The 25,399-nt window shown below is 39.6% G+C and overlaps 1 protein-coding gene and 1 long non-coding RNA gene across 6 annotated transcripts in view; one reads left to right on the plus strand and one right to left on the minus strand.

Moving 5' to 3' along the window:
- The first annotated feature begins 4,311 nt into the window (after positions 1-4,311).
- Positions 4,312-25,399, plus strand: part of usp6nl (USP6 N-terminal like) — a 54,800-nt gene continuing 33,712 nt past the window's right edge. The window contains exons 1-3 of one of the 5 annotated variants that reach the window (XM_008401586.3): positions 4,312-4,427; positions 7,102-7,336; positions 12,935-13,029. In XM_008401586.3, coding sequence (XP_008399808.2) covers positions 13,026-13,029 — 4 coding nt within the window. In that variant the 5' untranslated portion in view covers positions 4,312-4,427; positions 7,102-7,336; positions 12,935-13,025. Of the gene's footprint in view, positions 4,428-7,082; positions 7,337-8,577; positions 8,788-12,934; positions 13,030-23,090; positions 23,848-25,399 lie in introns of those variants that run through there. The other 4 variants (XM_081603723.1, XM_008401585.3, XM_008401588.3 and 1 more) reach the window with 4 other exon arrangements.
- On the minus strand, positions 18,248-23,355 carry LOC145550137 (uncharacterized). Its single transcript, XR_014085995.1, has 3 exons — positions 23,266-23,355; positions 20,712-20,972; positions 18,248-19,029 (listed from the first exon to the last, which is right to left on the minus strand). It is a non-coding gene; the product is annotated as an uncharacterized LOC145550137 (long non-coding RNA).

Below are 25,399 nucleotides of genomic sequence, written 5' to 3' on the forward strand. Positions count from 1 at the left end.
AAATGTTAGCTAGCAGCGGCTAGTTCCAACTCGCAGCTGGGGTTTACTTATAATTACAGAAATTCACTGTTTTAAGGCCACAAATTCTGCATTTGACGGAAAAAACAATATTCTGTTTACCTTTAAAAACATTTTCTTTGAGAGATGCTAACAATAGCTAGCATGCTAACATTAGCTAAGGCTTCTGCATAAACCACAACAACCAGCAGTTTATCTGCTGTAGTCAGAATATCTTAAAGCTTAATATTACAAAAACATTAAAACATGAATTTATATGGTTAAATCCACCATTTTATACGCAGATTTATTTGTAGATTAAAAAAGATTTAAGGTGAACGTTTAAGCTAAAAAGACGTACTTCCTTGTAGGTCATTGTTTTTTTTCTTCATTGTTTGCTGAGTTTGTTTTTTAGTTTAGTTTTATTTAAGTCCAGTGATCCAGTTTGTCTGAATACATGGATTTTTACTTGAAATAACTCGTATTAGAAAGCAAATAAAATATTGTTCCAGAAAATTTAAGCAAGACTTGGATAAATAAATATAATCTTGTGAACAAACGTCGTTTCCGTCTTCGTCCCTCTCTGCTGTGCTGCAGCTCTGCAACCAGATAAACAATAGAAAAAAATCTTTTTATCAATCGTTTAAAACCTATGGGAAGTGAAATTAATAAATCAATTGTTGTACATCTTTAAATAAACATTTATTGTTAGATTTCTGCCTGTTTTAGATAAACTAGTGTATTTCCCAAAGTTTTGAAATATACCTTAAAGTAGTGAGTTAATCTTCCTGCGTCCATCACATTGATCTGCTTTTCATTGGTTATCGATTAAAGGAGGGTGTAAATACTTCCTGTCCTCTTTCCTGTGCTGTCCGCTGTCCTGGGCGAGACCTGTCCACTGTCTGTCCACTCTGTGTCCAACCCACTCCGTGCTGTCTCACCGTCACAACTGCATCCCCAGTAGAGAAGGAAGAGGAAAGAGAAGTCAAAGGTCAAGGGTTATCACCTTTCGCTCGCAGAAACTGAACAGACAAAACGTCGTCCAACCAGAGAAGATCTGCTGTAGAAACAAAACCAGAAGTTTAAAGCGGTTTTAGGTTCTGTCTTCATGACAGACACACGTTCAGGCAGAGCAGCTTCTCATCACTGCACCGTCCGCCTGCTGCGTTATTAAATATTGATTCTGTATCTGGTTCTTAGCTGTGGATCCAACCTGTGGGCAGATGCAGGCCTTCAATACGAGACAAAAATGTCCAATTTTTCTTCTTTATTCAAGTCGAACTTTAAAATGAGTCTAGATGGGAATGTTGTACATGGCTGGGCGTCAGGATTTCTGCTGCTTTCGGGATCCAAGAGGCTTCAGGTGGGTTCAGCACATCACAAACATCAGCCATGTTATAAATGCTAATAGCATCAGTTTCACTTATTTGAATAAAAAAGTGTTTTAAAATGCAGGCTGCAGCCATAAATTACAGCATATTGTAGAGCGTTTGTGTCAAACTCGTTTTCATTAAGATCCTGGATGCTCTTAAAGGGCCGGTAGCACTCTTTAACAAACTGTTAAAATATTAAAAAGTAGCCATCTCTGGATTCAATTAAACTATATTGAACATTTTTTCACATCCATCCAGGATTTTACGATGTTTTTCAATAAAAATCACAGAGTGGAGCTAGTTTAGAAATATTTGAAAGAAATTTTGTGAAATTTTAAAGTGTAAAAATTACACTTTAAAAAAGTGTAATTTTTATTCTTTACAATAACTTGAAAAGAAATACTGCCGCCTACAGGTGGGAGTTGGTATCGCTTAATCTAATGATTTTCACATTTGTAACAAATCTTCAAATTTATTGAATTGATTATGCGTGATGCAAAGGACCATATAAAAAGCTAAGGCGGGCCAGATTTGGTCCACAAACCTCGAGTTTGACACATTTTAAAGGGATTTTTTTATGACACAAACTTAAAACAAAAACAGAAAACTCAGACATTTCTTTTTATTACTCTTCATGTTGGTCTGTCACCTAAAAAACTAAAAGTTTGTTGTAATTTAATAAAACATGAATTAAATGTTTGTGAATAAATTCACAGTTTTTGCAAATCAAATCATTTTTGAAGCTCCGAACAAAAAGAAACTGATTTCAAATGAAAACACGAGTTCAGCCGGGTCGTTTTTCTGCAACGGAACAATGCAAATTCATCACAGGAGGAAATAATCCACCAACTGGAAGAGGAAAATAAAAGTGTTGGGTTCTGAGCTAATGGAGGCGAAGAGGAAAATGGCAGCAGGTCCAATTATTTCCACACAGAAACGGTTCTGAAGCAACAACCGAGTCCGAATCTGTTCATTCAGAAAGAAAAATGTGCAAATTAATGTAAATATAAAGTAAAATACTGAAACGTAGAGGGAAAAAACATGAGGTGGAAGTTTATAGGTACAAAACGAAACGATAAAATAATGGAGTTTAATAATGGATAATAAAAACCAAATGGTTTATGTATCAATATAAAACAAATATGTCTGATTTCTGCACAGAAACAATCAGATATGTCTGAAAATATTATCCAGATATTGATAAAATAGCATCAGTTTCTATCAGGTAATCAGTAAAACTTGATTTTATCTAATAAATTCGTAAATAAATCATTTTGGTGCTTAAAAAATATCAAGTTTTTGCTATAAATTGATTTGTATTTACTAAATAGTTTTGAAATTATTACTAAATCCAAAAATATTTCAACCAATTGTTTAATATATTAATAGTTATTTAACTTTAACTGAATCAAATAGTCTAAAAATTTTCTCAATTATATTAATTCTCACTTTGTTGCGTTTTTGTTTTCTGATAAAAAAAATAATTATCTGCAAGAAGCAATTCCAGAAATTATGTACATTTTTATAGATTAATTAGATTTTAACCTCAACATCTGTAAGGTTTTCTAACTTTTTTAGACTTTATTTATAACGATTAAATGTTCAAACTGAACCAAAAAGTGATTCAGAAACTTTTTATTCAAGGTTTCGTATTGAAAAAAGTTTTAAATGTTGAATTTTATAGGAACCTTTTATGAATTTAAGCAACTACAGGCAATAAAAAACAATTTATTTTAATAAATCAGTTTGTTTTAGTTTTTTTTTTGTTGCAATATTTGTGGTTTAATTGAATAAAGATTAAAATCTGCTAAACGTCATCCAGACATGCGTTTTTGTATTTAGAAAATAAACGAGTTCTTCCTGTGAAAACTAAACAAAAACATGAATGTTTAATAAATAAAATCATTACTCCTAGTCTGCATTAGAGGAAGTTGATTGTGTTCAGAGTTTGTCGTTTTCTAGCGGCTGTGACGTCATCATTCACATCCAAAGAACATTTTTATCTGAAAATACAACAACAACAAAAATCCAAATAAAGCCCCTCTGTGGTGCGCAGGTAATTAAATTACAGAGGAAGGCCGGTTTTTTACTCCATATTTCCGTTTCTGTTTGCTTTGAGGAGCTGAAGTGACTCACCGGCTTTGTTCGGTGAAATATTGTTGATTTTTCTGCTTACGTAATAACTCAGCTCGCTGGCAGCAGGCGGGGAAAAAACGGACAGAAGAAGAGTTCAGAGCGTGTGGTGCAATGCTGCCATCTAGCGGCGGCGCTGCGGTACTGAAGGAAGGAAGCTCGGATCAGATGTGCTGACTTCCTGCTTGCTGCTCAGGACTTCCGGTCGCTGTTTGGGTTTAGGCGGAAGTGGGGGAAAGAAACGGGTTCATGCCTTCATGTGGAGAGAGAAGCAGATTAGATTATTAATCAGATTACTGATCAGATTATTGTGATCCAGTAAATATTGAAGGTTCATTGGAAGAACTGATCGATAGCAAACAGAGAACATTCATCTTTTGATCCATTTTCCAGGCTCTATATTTAAATCCTGACCTCAGTAGAAATACCTGTCATTAAATAATGTTAAACTTTATTAACTAGTTAAACTTTGAGTTAAAACTCATGACCTGAATCAACCTTTCAGCCTTTAAAATATCCCCCCTGGGTACAATAAACCATTATATTCTAAATAACAGTTTATTCTCCTGAGATTCAGCTTCTGGCTCCCCGGCAGCTGATGGACGTGATCAATAAGTGAGAACGAACCGATCAATCCAGTCAGATTAAATCAGATCGATGGTCCGCCTGAGAGCAGACTGTTTATTCTGATAATCCCTTTAATTTGATTTAATTCAGTTTGTTAAATCACAGCTAAATATACCCAGAATGCGGTTCAGTTTAACACGTCAGTATTTATTAATCATCTGAGCTGCGGCGACGAGACAAAAGTCAGACTGTTGGAAATGCGGTTCCAGCTTTTCACCAGCAGATGGCGGCGCAACTCCGCCAACAGACGGAAGAAGAAGAACTGAACCGGTTACCAGGCGTTCTGAGTCCATCATGGTGAGTTTGGCGGATTTTAACGCGTTAAAGCTGCTAATTGATTCTGTTTTATCACTTGGTTGAAATAATTAGAGCTGAACTCCAGAGTTCAATGAACGTAATGAAAAATATAATTAATTCCAGCTTAAAGTTTGATGTTTCGCCATTAACCTGACGAACTGGAACTCGTGTTGATTTATTTGTAAAACGTCAGTTTTTAAGTATAAAATATTAAATATTCACATTTCAGTTTTTCTAACACATTGAAGGCCTCCGTTACTTAATAACAAAAGAAAAAAACAATTATTTTTAATGCATTATTATGTCAGAGTGGAATGAAATGTAAGCGCTTTCAGCTTTCCAGAAATATTTTTTCCACTTTATACCTGAACAACGTCCTTATGACGTCATGGCTTTTTATGCCCAGTTCTTGATGGGACGTATTTTGAAAACTAACTTAAATGGGGAAATGTTTTATTAAAATTAAACTTTAGTACTGTGGTCCATTGTAGAGAGAAAAATGGTAATTATAATATTAGAAACATTTACACGCATGATTTATGTTCAAAATTATGAATATAAAATCAGATTTTTGATGGGATATCAATATGTCAGCAAGCTGGAGAACATAGAACAGCTTTACCCTCTGAAAGATGTTAATCTGTTTATTTTCAGTTTGAGAAACAAACCAAAAGTGTTTCTGGTTTTCAGTTTGCTGCCTTTCCACTCAGAGAAGCTAATTTAGGGATTAACGTAACAAAAAGTTTCAGATTGCATCGTTCTCTGATTATATGAAGTAAAATCTGAACTATGACAAAACCATCACGTCTCATATTGAGTTATACTAAATTGAATATGAGAAACAATGTCTGCATGCAGGAAATCTGCTTTGAATTATCTACTGAAAACCAACTGACATGTGTATGCTAGGCTAGGCTAGGCTAGGCTAAGCTAGGCTAACAGCTGTTTTTACAAGTTTTCAGGGTTTCAAGTCAGAAACCTCAGATGATTTAGTTGAATCTTATGAGATACCATGAAGTGGAAGATTTCTTTGAGTTTATATGATAAAAATCTGAAAAGTGTGGCGTGCTTGTATCTCCAGTATGAACCCATACCTGATTGATTGACGCTCCTTTACCTATTAGTCTGTAAAACTCTGACCAACGTGGTGAAAATAATTTCTGAACTTTGACTAGGCCTTTACGACCCTTTATCTGAGCAGTCATTTTTATCCTTATTCAGCTCATTAAAACTCTTTTAGAGGCACAAATGTGTCATTATCTTATTTTTTAAACATATGTATTTTGTTTGTTTTGTTTCTTTAAATTAAGAAAACTTGAAGCTTTTGGGAAGACAGGAAGGATACAAAAAGTAAATAGTAAAAGTTAAAAAAAAGCAAATAATTTCCAACTTGATGACATAAAAAGATATTTCTAAAATATGTATGTAAATTACTTTAGTTACTTAAACTATATCTTTATTTAAAAATAAAAGTTGGTTGTTTTTCATGTTTTTAAAGGTTCAATCACCTGCGCCTTTCTTTACTAATTAAGCGAGTTTTAAGCTAACTGTGTTTATTTCTGAGATAAAACATTTTGAGATTTTACAGTTTTTCTACCTAGTGATCAACTTGAAACTAAAAATTCCTGCCGATCTTGTTGCCTTCGGCACATTTAAAAGCAGTTTTTCTCTAAACAAACCAGCCTGCAGAGCTTGTAGGTGACACTGGAGGTCGGATGTAGCAGATGTTGATACGTAAACAGCAGCGCGGCGACCGGGACGCGGCGGTTCCTGAAACACAGAACCGACCCGGCTGCTCAGAGATGCTGAGAAAGTTTAAGCCGCTGATGGGAGAAAAGGTCACCTGGAGGCTAAAATCACAGCTTCACTTTGAAATCTCTGGTTCAGCTGCAGGAGTTTCTACCTGCAGATGCAGACAGAAGGTTTATTTCTAAATAACTATAATCTGCAGGGAGATAAAAATTAAAATTTAAAGTACAAACGTTACCAGACACCAAATCAATGCAGAAGTTCCTTCTTGGCTCCAAATTTGTCTGAATTGACGCAGATTTGTCTGATTCTGCATAATTTACAGTTTTTCTTTCTGCTATGTACTTTAAGGAATGGTGCAAAAATCATCTACAATAACTCTTTGAGATTAATAAAGCATTTTAATTAAATTGTTTAATAGAAGACAATACTTTGTAGTTTTAAAAATAGTGTTATTGATTGTTTAGTGTCTAAAAATGTAAAAATAAACGAATAGAAAAAGACTTAATTTGTCCATTTTTTAATAAATTACTTCAATAATGTATAAAATGTTTAAAAAAAATCTAAAAATAAAAAACTGATTTAAATTCTTTATTTTTTGAATAAAGATACATTTTTAATGTTTTATTTATAACAATAATTTGCATAATAAAAATAAATGAATACAAAAAAGGTATGTAGTTAACAAAATAATCATATTTAAATAAAAAATTGTTTTAATTAATTTACAATAGCATTTAATTAAAATATAGTTTTTATTTTTCAAAAGACACATTTTAATTACGTTTTATATGGAAATAAAATAAAATCAACAACTTGTGATGTAGAATCAAAATGAATGCAGACTGAAGACTTCAGTGATGTGTTTGGCGTGATGAGAACGTTCTCAGGTGATACACAGACAGGTGAGCTGGATGATTTTCAGCAGGTGGGACTGCAGCAGGATCCAGCCGCTGGGATCCGACCAGCCCGGCGGGCGGCGCTTTCTGCTACCTGGCTGGGATCCTGGATCCTTCCCCCCCCCCACACACCGACTTTCAGAAGCGCTCCGGACTTCCTGGTACGGGACCATGGATACTCGCCGCTAACACTCCAGGAATGAGAGGGGATTTTACCCGCAGGCGATGTGAAGCGAGCGGAGCCTTCGAGTTGGAAGCAAGGTGAGCGGGTTCGGAGGCTGAGGCGGAGTCGGAGCGGAAACTTGTCCGGATCCCCGACACCAAACACGGCTGTCAGTCATCGGGGAGACGGTGGTGCTTCTGCGGGGCGGGATGAGGGCGGCGCCGGGGCTTTTCTGCTCTCCACCGGGGATCTGAATGAGTTTATTCAGCTTGGTCAAATATAGTGTAGAAAATGTTGTTCATGTTTTATTATTTAAACTTTGTACTTATTTGTATTCACCGAGGCCTACCTAGCCAATCCCCCACTGCTACCGTGGAGCTAGCGGAGTTATGCTAACACACTTCCGGTTGCATCATACAAAATAAAAGTACTCTCAAATAACGTCTTACCCACTTGGTTAATTAGCTGCTAACTGGGCTTAAACAAAGAATACATTTTAATTAAATATTACAGAAAATCACACAAATTATATCTGAAATCAACACTAGATCTTAATCAGATTCAGTCTTAACCAGAACATAAATCCCTTCAAGAAACCTTTAATAACTCCTGGAATACTGATGGAGACATTTAATTTCCTGTTAGATTTATGACAGAGGTACAACAACTGTCCAAAACATTTAGAGCAAAGTTCAAGAATATGAAAGAATATTAAGAGGTCCTTAATTTTCCTGCAGATACAGTTAGGGTCTTATTTTAAAATGTAATGCTAAAGGAAAAGTAGCTACGCCACAAATTTAGCTAGCAGCAAACAAGCTATGCCTGAAGTGCACAAATCCAGGAATCTGAATGAACTTGGTGCCTTTGGGCAGAAAAACATGGTTTTAAAGTACAATGTGATTTATTGAAATAAAAAAGAAACATGCATATAATGTTTAAATAAGTGCTATAACAGGCATATAACTAAATGTTCTACAAAAACATGCATGTAAAATTATCTGTTATGACAATAGATATTACGGAAGTTGATTTGGTTTATTTTCTTTTTAAGAATTTAGTGATTTATTCAAATGTAGAGACAAAAAAACAAACAAACCTAAATGTTACATTTGCCAGTAATTAATGACAATTATTATTTTTCTTAAATTACAGTAGGGATCAACAGCAGGCAGTTGTGACTTTGAATATCAAACAACAGTAACTGTACTTCCGGTCCTGACTGGGCTAATTTTTGTAGCTTTATTCGCTCCCCTGCAGTGGACTCCATACAAACTGCTCAACCAATCAGCGCCTCCACTCGGATCCCTTCTGGCTTCTGATTGGCTGTGCTGGCCTGCCAGTCCGAGTAATGAGGTCCGAGCTGCTTCTGCTTTTCAGCGTTTTTTTAATGAAACAAGGACTGCAGTTGTTTTAGTTTTCAAGCCGGAATTCATGCGGATATAACCCGCGGTTATCGGATGCGGCTTTTAACGGGACTTGGTTGTATAAAGTTGGTCATTATGGGATGTTTTCTGCTTCACGAAACGGGATAGTTACCTTTCGCAGCAAGGTATGTGAAGTTTACGGAAATGCTAGCCGGTAGCCATTGGTGTTCTTTCAAAATAAAACGTAGGTTGTGTGGGAAGTAGGGTTTAATTTGAGCAAGGTATATTTGTTTTGCTAGCTATGCATAGAAAATACTTAACACAATTAATTTGGTGATTTTAAGATATAATTCACAGCGGTTGTTTGTCTTGTTTTGTGGATTTAATTTTTATTTTGAAAACCGGGGTAACAAAAATAACCTCATCGCTGCCAACTTGACTCTGTCCTATACTGCTTCAGGATAATGCGGCTTAAGGCAGATTTACAATTTGAAAACACAAGGTGTGTGTTGTAGGTTGGCTCAAACAGCTTTAATGTGGTAGCTTCCAGTTTGCCACGCAGTTAAAAGGTAAACAATCTCCCGGAAACACCTGGAAGAAGATTCCATTGCCCTCTGTGATTGTTTTCTTTTCCAGGATGTCAGAAATCAGCACAACACATGTATGGATGTGTCAGGGTCAGGCTTTCTGCTTCATCAGCTTTCATTTTCTAGCTTTGAGTCATCGCAGGGATCAACTCCTTCCCTGTTCTGATTTTAAACTTTGATAAAATGCCGGAGAATCAAGTCAACATTCCAGGGAAAGTCAAGTCAGGTTGTGGAAAAACAGCAGGAGGAATAGATTTACCATTATTAAAGAGCGTTTCTGAAACATTCCTGCCTGAACGCTTCCTAAACTGCCTTCAGGGTTTATTTGAAACACTTTAAAAGTGAGCTAAATTATCATATTTTCCAATAATTGTCTCAGGTTCTGAGGACAGTTTGATGGGGGCTTCTGTTGTAAACAGACAACGATGAAGATAAGACGAACAGAAAGACTCCAGCCCTCCAACTCTTCATTCTCTGACTGTTTTCAGCTCTGACGAGAACAACGCTGCGTGTTTTCAACAATCTGACCTTTCCAAAAAAGAAATCCTGCTGCTTTCTGTCCGACGTGGCATTTTAGGAGTCCCATACACACAGCGCCATGCAAAAATATTCAACTCTACTTTTTCACGTTTGTGTTCAGCTGCAGATGAAAACCAAAATGCAGCAGCCACCAGGTCATTTCAAACTATCAGCGTCAAAGTCTAAGCGGCCGTGCATAAAATGTTATTGTAACGATAGGAATTAGGATATATCTGCTGGCTGCGGATTGGATCTGAAATGGTTTTCACCACAGAGAATCTGTTATCAATCCCTGCATTCCTGCTGCTTATCTCTGAAAACGCAACATACTCCTCTTAGCTCGGTAATGACCTCATTTTCTGGAGATAAGAATTAGTTTAAAGTGGTTTTTTAAACGCAAAACAGTCGACTTGTATCAGCAGGAAGGAAAACAAAGAAATGTGGATGAATTATTGTTTTATTCAGTAAGAAAACGGCAAAAAAGGCTTTTTGAAACCAACCTAGACCCGTGTGAAACTGGTAAAATCATGAAATAATTTTGATTTGCAACATTTTTAAATTAAGCCAAAGCCAGGCCAGATAACGGAGAACCAGCCAAATCTGGAAATGGATTTAGTGGTACCAGTCTGACAACATGAAGTAGGTTAAAGGTGTCAGAGAGAAACAAATCAGCCTCAGATGGAAAGAAATACTGAAGAAAAGCAGCAATAAATCAATTAAGACAACATTATTTATCATTTTTCTGCTTCTATTAAAAACTGAGTGATAAAAGTCGTCAGTTTTGGTTCAACTAAACCTTTTTTTAAGGATTATTTTGTTTTCACAGACTTAATAATTAATGTATTTGTTGTTTTGTGTATTTGGAAATTTAAAATGTTAAATTAATGTTATATTGCTTAAAAATGGTCTTAAAACAATGATGTTATCATTTATCACAATAAGCTCTGGGACAATTTATCATCCAGAAAATGTAGTTATTGTGACGGGGTTAGGCCTAGTCAAAGTCTGACTAGACATTTTGGTTTGGATACATTTTTGTCAATGTTTCAGTCAAGCATCAGGTTTTAAACGCAGCAGTTTCACCTGAGCTCTTACACTTGAATAAGTAATCAACCCCTGACGCCCCTCGTCCTCTGGGCGCCCTGTAGCCGGAGCCGATCTGAGGCTCCGTGACGGACAGGAAATGGAAAAAGCTGGCAGTCGTCGGGGTCAGCCGCCACAGATTAGTTAATCTCCTCCTTGAGTTGCTTTTCAATCTGTGCTGCAGACAATTGAGTCAACCCGACCGTGTGTGTGTGTGTGTGTGTGTGTGTGTGTGTGTGTGTGTGTGTGTGTGTGTGTGTGTGTGTGTGTGTGTGTGTTTTCCTGCTGAAAGGGCAGCGGATTTGCCCGCTCGTCACATGGCTTCCCAGACTCTCAGGGTCCGTTTCATAGCAACAGAACCGTCCACCCAGAACTTGTCAAAGTTTTCGTCTCAGTTTTACTTTTTGTCTTAAAATTGTTTCTTTTTCTTGCTTTTGTGTTTTGCAGACAGAAAATTCATCCATGATTCTTTGTTTTCCTTCCTGTTGAGTCGACGTGGAGGAAGGTTGATTTGGTGTTGATGTGACCGGATGGTTTTGGGTCTTTATTCTGGTGAAAACGACCCAGTTCAACCTGATCACTGATCATTCACTGAGCTTTAAAAGCCATTTGGAGTCTAATCTAGAGAAAAAAGCTGTTTTCAAAGAATACGTTTGCGATGGCGATACATTTTTGGACGCTCAGTTCGTGACGTTGGGCTTGATTGGCTGCTGATCCTCCGACTCGCTGCGGCTCCAGATGCTGACCGTCCTGCTGGACTCTGGAGGAGATGCAGCCAGTTTGTGTTTGTGCTGCTCTGTGTCTGGTTGGTGTTTCTAACCCTCACAGTCAGAGCAGCAGCTCCACGTCTCTCACTGAACCAAACCGGTTCTGTTTCTGCTGGACCGGGCGACCTTCACCTCTCACAGGAAACCGTGTAAAAGCCATTTCCTTCCTTTAATGAAAGCAGCAGGCAGTGGAACCTGGAGAAGATTTCATTGCTTGAGGAAGTTTGAAGAGCCAGAAGTTCAGTTCATAAAACCTGAAGCTGTTCTGACTCGAAGCGAGGAAATGTGGATGTGAATGTGCTTCACTAAAATATTTCTCATTTCTGTGTCGGCTGAAATTAGAAAACTGGTTCTGTTGGGGATTTCTGGCAGGTTTGCACTGATTGGTTGGAGAGGTGACTGTTATAAAGTTACACAGTTTACATCATGTTGTTCAAAACTATTTAGTTTGAAATATTTAAGTTGGAGTTAATATGCTTAGAGCTAACTAAATATTTAGCTTGCTACTTAGTTTGCTAAAAATGTAAACATTTAGGTCCAAACTAAAGTAAACATTTAGTTTGAACCTAATTTTTCATAGTTAGTTCAGATCAGAGGCTTTAAACGAGTTGCTGTTCGTCATTTGGAAAAAAGAAGTGAGATCTGACATTTGGAGAAAAGAGCAAACTGGCAGGAAGTGTGGAAAGTAAAGTTTGTTCTGGTGACGGGCCTCTGCGGTATCCACACTCTGATGGGTTGAAATAGTCCATCAGTGCAGCTCAAGTTCTCCAAAAAATCTGTTTGTTTCACAGTCTTCTGAACCTTTTCCTTCCACTTAACTTTCCATTATTATGCATGAATTCCGCCTTCTGTTAGTCTTTCCCATTAAGGTTTAGGCCATAAGAAATAAAAAATAAAGCAACTTAACTAGAACTGAATATTTATTATCATTTATATCACAAATAAAATCATATTTTTTAGCCTAAATAGAGATTTATTCATTATTTTTTTCAGTCCTTCACATCTGCTTTGTTTCTCCGTCACCTGCATCCTTTCCCTGCAGCGATCAAATGACCCCCATCACCACACGCCATCATCAGATTACTGTAATCTGGTCCGGCCGTAACGCCGCGCCGCTAACGGCTCACACACACACGCAGCTGGTAATTTACCCGCCGACATTTCTGTCCCCGAGAAGGCGGACATTACCAGAAACTCGTCTTCAGTCAGCCGAGGGAAGCCATGTTTGTTTTCAAAACGCTGTCCAGACACAAAATCTGAATAAAATTAAGATTGAATCTTCGTTCCACAGCAGATTGAAGATGTTTTATGTCTGTAGGAATCAAAGTTTTGGTGATTTTGCTGTCAGAATGACTCTGGTTCTGGTTCCTCTGCAGGTCATGAGTTCCCCTCAGAAGGACCCAGCGGAGATCAGCCTCACCTGCCCCACCCAGGCCTCGTCCTGCCCCCCAGCCCCGCGCTCCCACCATGAGTAAGTGGGACCAGTTTGGTGCTCTGACTGGTGCCGGTCCAAAAATCTGGAAATCTGAGAACATTTTTCAGTTCAGGTTTTATTCTGTTCTGAGTTTTTACTTCAGCAGTGGAGTCTTACGCAGTGAAATAGAAGCAGCCTTAGAGTCTTAATCACCGTTTCTATACTGTTCTAAGAACTCACTTTGGTTGAGACTCACTTTGCAGTTTTTCTGGCTGAATATCTGAACAGTTCTCAGGTTTAAATCTGGCTCTGAAGCTGTTTCAGGGATCCAGTTGTTGGTGGTTCTGGTTCTGGTAATGATCAGTTTTCTGAGTGAAAATGGTTTGGAAAACAAAACTTGGATCATGAAAAAAGACTTGTTTGTTCTCTGGGAGAGAAATATCATCCATTCATTCATTCATTCATTCATTCATTCTGAGTTTCTGTCAGATTCATATTAAAACTCATTTCTGTTTTAATAGTTTCTCTAATACGAACCAACAACTCTTGAAATTTGAGTTAAAAGTTTCCTTTTAATGTCGGACCAGAACCCGTCACATCCGGTTCTGATCCGGATCATCAGGTCTCAACCCGGCGCTGCGTTGAAAACCCTTCACACGTCGTTCCAACACTTATTTATTACTGTGTAAACACTGAAAAACTAAAAACAGCAAAAGAATCATTTTTCTGTTTCTGGTTGGTTTTACGTGTTTCGGTCCAGTTGTTCAGTGTTTCCCTTCAGGGCTGCAGCTCTGGGAGGCTCTGCTGCCTCTGACATCATCCTGCTGCAGCTGGTGCTGCTGCCGCTGCAGCTCATTCAGCCTCCGACGGTGGGATCATATGCTACAACCGTCTGTAAAGTGCTGCAGCACTCATCGCCTCTTCCCTCATAAATCACGCTGCAAAGCATGATGGGAATGCGACGGTAGCAGGCTGAACTAAATCTGGAAGTCCCAGTAAAAGGACAGTATTGTGTGTTTTCCAGACACATGGCAGCCATTTTATAGCAGGATCAAGTAATTATGTTACCTTCAGTTGTTATTAAAATGCTCCGTATTTCAGAGAAATTTGGCGCCTGTCTCTTTAAGAACTCCTGCTCTGTCTGAAGCTCCGCCTTCAGGAAGTCATCCCAACATGGCTGCTATATTCACCCTTAATATCCACACCATGTGTTGCTAAGTCTCATAAAATCCTCTATCACTGAAATGTAAAGTAGCGGCGAGCGGCCATCTTGTTTTCTATAAACGTCGACTGAAACTAGAAGCGTTGGTGAAAAAACTGTTTAGATTCTGTTTTTGTTGCTTTCATGTGAGCTGATCGCGCTCAGCAAGCAGCCGCAGATCTGAGGAGAGGTCTTTCATGTCCTCCATTATTCATCCCAACCTTTGATGGACTCGCCTGGAGACGGTTGACGATGTTGATACCCGGAGCTAATTACTTTAATTACCCCCCAGCAGCACAGAGAGGGGGAGCGCTGGCTCACTCTGCCGCTAACGAGGCTCTTAACGAGGTCGGATCCGATTGGTCGGGGCTTCGACGTTTTTACGAGGATCAGCAGAAGATTAGAGGTTCATCTTGGAGCCGGTTCTGATTCTTCTGCACTGCAGGAATAGAAACCAGCAGTTTTAATTCAGGATTTATGATCATGTTTGGTTCTGGTTCTGGAAACTCCACCGAACCAACTATCTGACCCAAAACCGTTCCTCAGTTCCTGAGTTGTTGCATAAATATTTAGTGTTTACGCCTGGATTGGTTTCAGTTAGGCTGCAGTTTTCCTCCATTTTTCCTGCTAAGCTGTGAACAGGTCTGGGCTTTGACTAGGCCACTGCTTGTTTTCGTCAAACCTTTCTGCCCAGCTGTAGCTAAATGCTTCGGGTCGTTGTCCTGATGCAAAATAAACGTTCTCTGTCTGACATGATGCTGCCACCACCGTGCTTTACACCGTCTGATGAACATAAAGCTCCATTTTGGTCCCATCAAACCAGAACTTTGTCATCTTCCTAAAGAACGGCCTGAGAGATGACGAAGAGACGCTTCGTATCGTTTTGTTGTTCTGTAGAGAGTAAAGTCGGTTCATATCAGTTTTACTCTTTAAATGCTTTTAAAACACATCAGAGACGAGAAGAATCTGTTTAGGACAGATTCTGTCCAGAAAACAACCAAACCAAAACAGGACTCCTGTCTGTTGATGAAAAATGTCAGAATGAAGTTAGAAGTTGATCTCCTGCATGTTGTAAATCATCTAGCGTGACATTTTGAGGAGTTTCCTTCAGTAGGAGGACGGTTTGTAGGTCAGACCCACCGATCTGTCCTTCACCTGACTCACACCTTCCTCCCTGCCTGTCGGAGGGAGACGGATGTCAGCCGGTGCGTCTGGCTGCAGAGGGCTGTAATTATCTGCTGCTCAGCCTCATCTGGCCTCCATCTGCGTTCGCTACGCTGCAGCGCGCCGACCAAACAGGTCGTTACGCCGTTCCACAAAAAAACCCCGCAGGCAGCGCTGATTAAAAGCTAGAAGACACGGGAGTATCAGATACGGAAAAAGTCCCAAAAAATATCGCAGAACCACTAATCCTACAGGAAACCTGGGTAATGATTACTGTACTGCGCTACAGGTATTGCAAAAGAGCAATAATAATAATAATCGATATTTATAAAAACACCATTTATAAAATCTAAATGATTGAAGTTCATTCATATAGTGAAACGACTGACGGCTCTCGTTCCTTATGCAGCCAAAAATAAACAATCTCCAGAAAACATTCAACAGTTAGTGAATCAGAGTTTAAAATATGCAGATCCAAAACTATTGGGATAAAATTTGAGTCAAACTGTGGAATAATTTTAATATCGAACAAAGTCGACAGCAAAACAGTTGTCTTTTCCAGCGGCCATTGTACCAGCTGACCAAACTCTGGTTGCTAGGTAACGGCTCATTTTCCAGACGCCAGAAATCATTAACTTATTGCCCAAAAACGGCTGTTTTTTCTTGAGAGTTTGCGTTGCTTTTAGGAGCAGCGGAGACCCGACTGGAAGAATAAAAACGTTCAGGATGTGAATTTAGTGTAATGGGTCCCTTTAGGGCCCCAGATGGTTTGCTGTGGGGGTGCGCTGCTCTCAGCTGAGCCTTTTGTGTTTGTTGTGTTGGGTAGATGTCGGCTGAAGGGCCCAACATGTCCCTGCAGCTCCTGTCATTCAGCATCCTACTCACTGCAGCTCCAAACAACTCCTCCACAGTTCCTCTCTAATAGCGCCGCTGCTAATGCGTTTTATGCAGCAGTTGGTTGTTATGGCTGCCTCTTCATTTCCAAATTGCTCCCTGGTGCTTCCAGTTATTTTTTGCTTTGTTTTTGTTTGCACGGCTGCACTCGGAGGCCTCCTCTGACACGTCTCAGCCCAGAGTGACTCAAGTCTGCTCGCTAGTTAAGGCTGGTGGCTGTTGGGAAACGTCTGAGGAAAGACGCGGCTGCACCGGTCGGGCGGGTTCCTCCTGGACTCCACCAGGATTTATCCCCTCCAGCATTCCCTGCTGCCAATTTGAACCTGAATGAGGATTAGCGGGTTAAAGGTCAGAGCAGATTTCCAACCAGATGACACATTGAAGCGCACAGTAGCAGCATTAGAGGGTTTTATAACCGTTTTCCCAGCAGCAGCAGTAAACCGGCTTTTTTGTGGTCAGCCTTTCCTGAAACCTCCTTGTTTTGCCGGCTGTTTTATCAGCGTGGCACAGATTCCTCTGAAGCAGAAGCTGTGGAGATGTAATTCACTTACCGCAGAGCATAAACCTTCAGATTGATTATCTCTCCTCGGAGAGTTTCCTCCCATTCTTCTTTAAAGCCACACGACTCGGCAGCAATCTGAGAGGAATCTGTCCTCTGAGCTTCTGCACAGCGGAAACCGCTGGCTGGTGATAGCAGAGCAGAACGAAGGTTGGGGGGTAAATACTTTTCCACACAGCGCCAGTTTGGTGTGGATAGATTATTTAACCCTTAATAAATGAAATCACATTTTAAAAAACATCTTATATTTCCTCAGGTTATTGTTCAATATTAAAATGCGTTTAATCTGAAACTTTCAAGGGAAAAATGGAAAAAAAAATATTATAATTGCTCAAATGTGGCCGCTAGTTTCGTTAACGAGCTACAGTGACAAAGTATTTAGCAGAAACTAATGCTAACGCGCCAACTTAAATCATGTTGGTCCCATTTTGTCTCAGCAACAAATGCTACAGCGTAGTATATCGCCCCCTGCAGGGGCGGACTTGTCATTACACGCCTGCATATATGTTTTTTTGGTACAGATGTTTCACTCGTAGTTTCAGTTTCATATTTGTTGAGTTTTGTTAAGTAATCGACAGTAGGGCTTCAGAGAAGAGAGAACAGGAAGACTGGAAAGAGAACAGCAGCGTCACCACCTTCAAAATAAGAGCATGAATAGGACGACAAACTTTATTCAACTGTTTATACAACTAATTGAATTAGTGCTTTAAAATTTAACCTGAAAAAATAATTTAGGGGAAGCTAAGAGTGCTAAACGTTTCCAAAACTAGCCTAGCTATTAGCTATTAGCTATTAGCTATTAGCGGAAGTGTACCCACCATTGTAATTGGTATTTCAGTTTTCTGGAGGGAGTTAGAGTATTCCTTTTCTTTTGTGACGTTTGAAGACTGGAAGCTGCAGGTTCTGACCCGGTGTCTGTAGTGATGCCATTTTTCCAGCTTCACTCTTTGCGTTGGATGTCACACGGTGTGCTAATGGTGTGACGGGAAGGAAGCGCTGCTGGAGTTATCAGGGCAGCAGAAGGAATCTGGTCCGGTGACCCCAACCCTGCCCCACCATGAGCAAACCGAGGCTCCAAACCTGAACGACTAAAATCTCATAAAGTCAGAAATGCTCCAGAGTTCAGTGGAAGGAGCCTAAAAACCAGAAGAGTCGGATCTCCTTGGTGCAGAAACTTCGGTTCTGGCAGCTCAAAGTTCAGTTTCCTTTACAGAAGCAGGTTTTGCAGCGGGTGCAGCTCCAGTGGATGTTTCATTTAGTGTCCTGGCCGTTTTCCTCCATCTCCACTGTTACAGAAATGAGCTCAGTTTAGAGCCGCAGCTAATGATTATTGTAGTAATCAGTTATTCTCACGATTAATCAGGTAATCAGATAAAAAAGCCATATTCTGATTTTTTTTATTTATTTAACCACCTAAGTTTATTTCATATATTAGAAAAATAAGATGCAAATAAGCAATTCAATCCTTTTTTGTCAATAAGAAAAGAAACATTCGATATATTGATTACTTTTTAATGGATCCAAAAGCTCATTATAGCATAAATATTTACAAACGTTTATTGTTTTTATTGTATTCCACTTGTTGCTCCATCATCCTAACTTTGGGAATTCGGAAGCTTTTTAACTGGAAAACGTTTAGATTCGGGATCATTTCTGTCAGAGTCTGTTGAGTGTTTGGATTTTCTCTACCTCTGATGCAGTTTTTAAAGAAAGGAAGAGTGAAACGAGCCTCCAAACGCTGAATGTTTGGATCCTCTCTGTGGCCTGAATTTGCTCTTTAATCTCTGCGTTTGCTACATTTCCAGCAGACCTTGAGTGTTAGTCTCGGTTTCTGTGGACTGATGGGAACAAAGGTAAGGTTATCAGGCCATAAAAGGATCAAATTGAGCTTTTATTACAGCTGAAACTCCCTGCAGATTCAGGGAAACTAAACTGAAGGTAGTTTAGCTGCAGATGTTTGAATAAAAAGCTGAAATTTAGCTACAGATGATAAAAACGCCTCAGATTGGAAGCTGCAGCTCGTTCCCTTCACACAAACAGAGACGCGTTTCCTCGCCGCAAGCCGTTCGTGGTCGCTCTGCATTTGGTTGCCATGGTGAGCCGAGCGGCTCGGCCGTGTTTTTATCTGCTGTCCTCAGAAAGTTTGATCCATCCGTCCTCAGAGTGGAGACGTTGGACAAGCTGCGTCTTGTAGACCTGGAGCTGGTGGCGTAATTATTGGAGTCGGAGCGAGTTGGTCCTGAAAAACACGGCAGAGCAGGAGGAAGTCACTGCGAAGTGCCTGCAGAGATACAAGCACAATAATTACAAACTACTGACAGGACCGAGCACACAGCCCTGAGGAACGCCACAGCAGGACCTCTAGGAAGTCACTACTACATATATTACATTTAAAAAGATTTGCGTTGACATTTATTTAGCAACTTGATGAAGTGAATTGTTATAATTCTCAGAAAAAGGATCTTTTTTCCTCTTTTATGTTTCTTTTTAAAGCTTCTACATTTATATACGCGGTGCTTTTCTCTTCCTTTTTGTTTTCACCGTTCTGGATTTATTTATTCATGCATTGAATGAACGTGGCGACTTTTCAATGCTCAATTCTAGAAAAACGTGAAATAAAAAAAAAGCTGCTTGCTCTGAGCAGGAAGTGACACGGGGCAGGCAAACAGGAAGTGTGCCAGGCAGAACGGCGCAGCGGGACAGGAAGCGGGAAAGTCGGGAGTCAGGAGGGAAACGCCGACTCAGCGCTTCGGATAGCATTTAGCTTCAACGTTTAATGGAGGTTATGAATGACGGCTGCCGAGCAGATCTGTTCGAAAATAAAGGCGAAGGAAGTGAAACGTGATTGTTATCATAAAAGGTTCCATTTCTCCTCAGGAGGCTTTTATTTTGAAATCCTCAGCAGATTGTTGCATATGGATTCTGTCTGGTTGAGGCTTGAAAAGGGAGGACAAAAATAACTGCAGCTGAAACACCCAGACTCTCTGTTCTTCTGCTGAAAACCAAAGTAAAACCAGTGGAATGGTTTAAATTATTAAGACATTTTCTGAATTTTATCTTAGATTAAAAAATTTTAAAGAATATTTATGAGAATTCTGGGGGTAAAAATACACCAAAAATATAACTTCTGTCAGACATAAACGGATATTTACTGATTTTAGCAATCAAAAAGTTAAAATACAGACAATAATTGGATGATTTTCAGCCAGTACAGAACTGACTGCTGCTGGTTTCCAGTCGTACCTGAACGACGTTTCAGTTCTGCAACACGGATCTGGATAATTAAGCAGTAATAACAAATATTACATCAGCACAATTAAAAATATACATATTTAATTCAGAAATGCTCCATAATGGTCACATTGAGTGCTGTATGCATATTCATGGAAAGTTTGGTGGAAGGACGATATGCACCTGTAGGAACGTTGTCATCAACACTTTTGAACACTGGGATTTTTACCATCAAAATCCCAGATTTTGTGGCACTACTTTAGGAATATTTACAATATTTTTTTCCAATTAAATCCAAAAATCTACATATTGAAGAAAAACACGAGCAGATTAAATCTTTAAAGAACACAAATAGCTCCATTTTGGTACTCGCCACATTGACAACAGACAAAATCTTGACAGGGTGGTAGAAGTCGGAAACACTGCCACCTGCAGGTGGGAGTCGGCATCACTCAAATCAAATGTTTCTTTTATTTTTGCGAAACATTTGCGAGGAGAGGAAAAGTCCAGAGGAGAGCAGGAAGAAACATTCCTGAGGTTTAAACATCCATCCATCCTGATGTGTTTAATAAAATAAACGGAACATTTCATGTTTTTAACATCCAGACGTTGAACCTAAACTCAGTGAAACCAGTAAACGAGTGTAGATCTGAAGAGTCCTGGATGGTTTTTAGGGATGTAACTGCTTACCTGTGTGTTTACAACGTCGCTCCGGCTCTAATTTGATTGTTTTCACTCGCCGCCGTCATCCTGACCTCCAGCTGTAGATTAAAACGATGGATTCTCTCTGATGAGAAGTTATCGATCTGCTGGTTGTCGGTCGGCTCCTTCGTCCTGCTTCCAGTCGAACCCGGATCCATTTCGCCTCAGGAGGCCCGCCGCTGCTCGCTCCGCTCTCATCCAGGCTGATCCTCTGGAGATGCGGAATCGATTGATTCTGTCTTGTTGAGGCTTGAAAGATAAAAATAAGTGTAGCTCGATGGTTCCCACACGTCCATCTTTTTCTCCTGCTTCGTGTTGACGGAAGGGCTCCGTTTAATTTCCCCGAGACAGTTTTCACTAAATATCAATCAATAAATCCTGACGTAACGAGGAGGACGTGAATATCTGGGAGTTGGTTGGAAACTTCCTGATGTTCACGTTGAGTTGGAGATTATTTTTTTTAGTAACGGTGGGAATATTTATCCAAGATCAGTTTTTAATCCAGATGAGTATTAAAAATGATTTCTGCGTTGATCGTTTTAACAGCTTTTTGCATTTCTGCACCGTCTCCATGACGACTACACGATGTGCCGCGTAGTTACAAAACTTTGGGACATTTTCTATATATATATTGATTCTGAATCGAATTGGATGAGAGTCCTGACTTCAGCCACTAGGGGGCAGTAGAAGGCAGCCTAGCCTTTTCACAATCACAAAGTTAGCTGGACGATAAATTGTCCCAGAAATTATTGCGATAAACGATAATATTGTCATTCTGAGACCATTTTAAACTGATTTAACGCTACTTTAATTTCTACAGAACATTTCACACGATTTAAAAATCCAAAATAAACAAACGTGAATTATACAATTGTATTTAAAGAATGATGATAACAGACGGGAAAGAGTGGCAGGAAGTGAAAAGTAGCTTCTTCATGCTGGTGGTTAAACGTTATCAAAATGACGGCTTTTCATCTATTAAAGGGAAGATGGTTACATTTATTTTATTTTAATTTATCCTGTGTGATTAAATGGATTTATTGCTTAAAGTCTTCGTTCCCATTGGACCGCCCGTAGAAAAATGGATTTGTTGATAACTTCACCAATGTTTGGGGGAATTTATCGTGAACGTTTCTGAAAATATGCGATTAATTCAAACTTGTCCTCCAGATTCCTGTTTTTTTTTTTTTTCCCGGAAGTAAAACGAAACATTTTCTGGTCAGTTATGCGACGCTAAAAGCTTCTCGCTTCTCGCTTTCGTGTTTGTAAAAAATCTTCGCCTCGCTCAGCAGGGGGGGGGGGGGGGTTCACAGCCTAGCAACGCCGGGTCGTAACCATAGCAACAGCAGCTGCAGAGCGTCCAGCCATGCAGTAATTGGGCTTTCTGTTGCACAGCCGGAGGAGACAAATATACTGACACTTTATCACAGAGCGCCGCGTACGTGTGTGTGTGTGTGTGTGTGTGTGTGTGTGTGTGTGTGTGTGTGTGTGTGTGTGTGTGTGTGTGTTCACACTGAAAATGAGCCTGTTTTTCATGTTTGGATCGTTTGAACGTTGTTTTTTTTGGTGGCTGCTGGAACCAGAAACGCTTTCTGCAGGACCTCCGTCCACACATGAAGCTTTACATCCTAACTTCTTTAAAAATATAAATACGTTTTAGTAATTAGACGTATGAAGTTCACACCACATACATTTATAGTTTTTAATCTGTTCTTTAACCACAATACAGAAACTTTCTTATTTCCAATGTGCTTCTTTAGGACACCAGCCAGATAAATAAATCTGATCAGTTAATTCCCATTCGTCATAATTCCTGTTTTTTTGGAATTTATCGATATTTTTCATTGATCAAACAGTGGAGAAAATAGAAAATCCAACTTTCCAAACATTACTGACAGTTTGGGGGATTTTAAACAAAATTAATTGGAATTTATCATGAAAACAAATTTAAAAATGATACGAAAAAAAATCTTATTCAAATAAAATCTTCTAATTCGTCTGTAGCGAGACTCGTTTCTCAGGGTTATTGGCATTTATTGAAACTTTTCATCAAACAAACAAGAGAATTGTAAAAGTAACAAACATTACTGACGGTTTTAAACATTATTTGGAATAAATGATAAACGATACAATAAATAGCAATGAGAGAAAATTATTCCTACATATTAAATATGATCTAATTGATCTCAGACTAATTTTTCCAATAATATGCAAGAATAATGGGATAAATATTATCATAATCTTGACATTAGGGACAGATTTGGGGAGTTTTAAACATCATTTTTATCTCTATAAATGATAAACATCATTTCATGTTGCATATGATTTCAGCTGAATGAACCAAATATGACCCTTTTGACTCATTTCTGCAGTAATGATGAAATAAAAGCTCAGATTTCTGCAGAAACTCTGAGGATCAGATGGAAAACTGGCAGCTTTTCTGAGGCTCATTCCAGCAAATTTAACGGCTTTAATTTCATGGCTGTTGGATGAAAATGATCAGAGCAGCAGAAGGAGGCAGGATGGAGCGAGAAGGCGTTACCTGGGTGGTACAAATCATCTGTGCTCGCTCAGCCGTCTGCATTCTGCTCATGTTTCTGCTCCACGGCAGAAACGCAGTGAGAGGAGAGGAGGGAAGAGCTGGAGGCTCGTTAATTAGGATCTGCAGGATGTGAAGAGCGGACCGAGGAGCCAGCTGCTGCGCTCAGGACCTTTTGATCTGCAGCGTCCAGCCGGGGACGGAAACAAGCCGGCGGAGGACGGCTCCGCTCCGGATCGCACGCGGCATGACGAGGGCGCCGCGCCGCAGCGGCCGGCAGCGGAGAGGGCATCGCCGCGCTGCTGCTTCCTGTCGCCCTGAGGCGCCGCTCAACGCAGGTGGAGCAGCGTGGAGGAAATACTGAAGACGCCCAGCAAGCAGGAAGCAGGAGCAGAGTCTTGATTTCACTGGAAACCAGCGTCCTGGAGGAGTCATGCTGCGGGCCAGCTGAGGAGCAATGAGGCTGAGGGGCGCCAGAGCCGCCGCCGCCTCATGGCTCCTCCCACTGGATAAGCATGCAGGTCCTGCAGATCGTCAAGGAGCTGGTGTCTCCATCCAGGCACCGGGCGGCCGCGCGATTTGGAGGTGTGTGCGCTGGTTTTAATCACCAAACGGTTACAGTTTCCATTCGAGGTGCACAAATAAAAAGATTTGTGAATCAATTTAACAGATTTTAAACGCGGTAAAGCTGAACGTCTGTTTGCGGTTATCCTGCAGCGCATTGCGCCGTTCGCATATTTTATTTACTTTTTCAATCAGACTAAATTCCTTCTTTTTGTGGGACCAAAATTATTTACATTTCCTAAAAAATTTTTTAGAATTCTTCTGTTTTTGTAACTTTCTTTTTATATTTAAGCATTTAATTTGTGATCGATTAAAACGACCACAAATTTCCACCATTTTGCAAATAATTGTTTTGCTCTCTCTCTCTCTCTCTCTCTCTCTCTCTCTCTCTCTCTCTCTCTTTCTCTCTCTTTCTCGTTTTTGGATTTACTGAAAACCAATAAATGTGTTAAAAGGAAATGGAAACACGTTTCTCATCCACCGGTGACTCTGTGCCTTACCAGAGGCACCAAACTCCTTTTTTTTTTTTTTTTTTTTACGTGGTCTGTGCTAGTTTTTCTCTTTTTCTCTGCTTCCTGTTTATTAACATGTAATTGGAGAATTTCGCTCAGTTATCTGTTGATTCGCTTCAAACCAGCAGATGGAAACGCGACTCGTTTCCCTTTGCGACATTTTAAAAGTGACGATTGGATGGAAACATGGCGGCTGCTTGTTTTTGAGCCACTTTAAGGTGGTTTTCGAGTTTCCTCATCATTTCTAAACGCCGTTTTGTTTTTCTCTGGAGGAATCTCCAAATTTAATTAGTTTAAACAAAAGGTTGTTGCTAAAATAGTCCGTGCCTTCCCGGGTCCATCTGCTGCTTCACCCAGAGACTCTTCAGCTTTACTGGAGCTGGACTGAAACCCGTCCGTCTTGTTTTGTGTCTGTGGGAACAGGCAGCTGCTGTTGGTGAAGAGAAAAACTACGTTCTTCTCTGTCAGATCTCACCATCAGTGTTTTATTAAATTCAGTGAAATCCGGTCTGATGTAACGGTGAAGTTAATCGTTTTGTGCTGCAGCGGTTGTCGGACATGTCCCCCGGAGACGGCCGTGTTGCTGCAGGACGCGTCTCCGTCTGGGTTGTCGGGGGTTTTGTGTCGCGCTGCTGCGTTTCTCTGGTGTCCGATAAATAATGGAGCTGCTGCTGACGGGACGCTGTGACCAACACGACTTTTACAGCTTATTATTTACCCTAAATGTCATTTATTGGGGTTGATTGTTGAAAAATACAAATTATGAGGATTAATTTCACACAGAGGGATGTTTTTAAAGCCGTTAGTCCTGCTAACGGGGATAGTTTAGCCAATAGAAACTCAAATTAACTTCTCTAGTAATTAAAATTTAGTTTTTTCTCTTTGTTTTTACAAGTAAAAATGTGAGGCATGAATCTATCAATACTTGGCAGACATTTGTCTTCTTGCCTGTTGCAATAATCAATAAATCAATTAACAGAAACGGCTCAATAAATTCCATTTGTGTAATTTGTTTTGTTTTGTCAAGTTTATCTTTCTACCAAAGACCAGATGAACAATTT

This window comes from Poecilia reticulata, chromosome 23 (genome assembly GCF_904066995.2).
Source record: "Poecilia reticulata chromosome 23, P_reticulata-male-v2, whole genome shotgun sequence".
NCBI classification, from domain to species: Eukaryota; Metazoa; Chordata; class Actinopteri; order Cyprinodontiformes; family Poeciliidae; genus Poecilia; species Poecilia reticulata.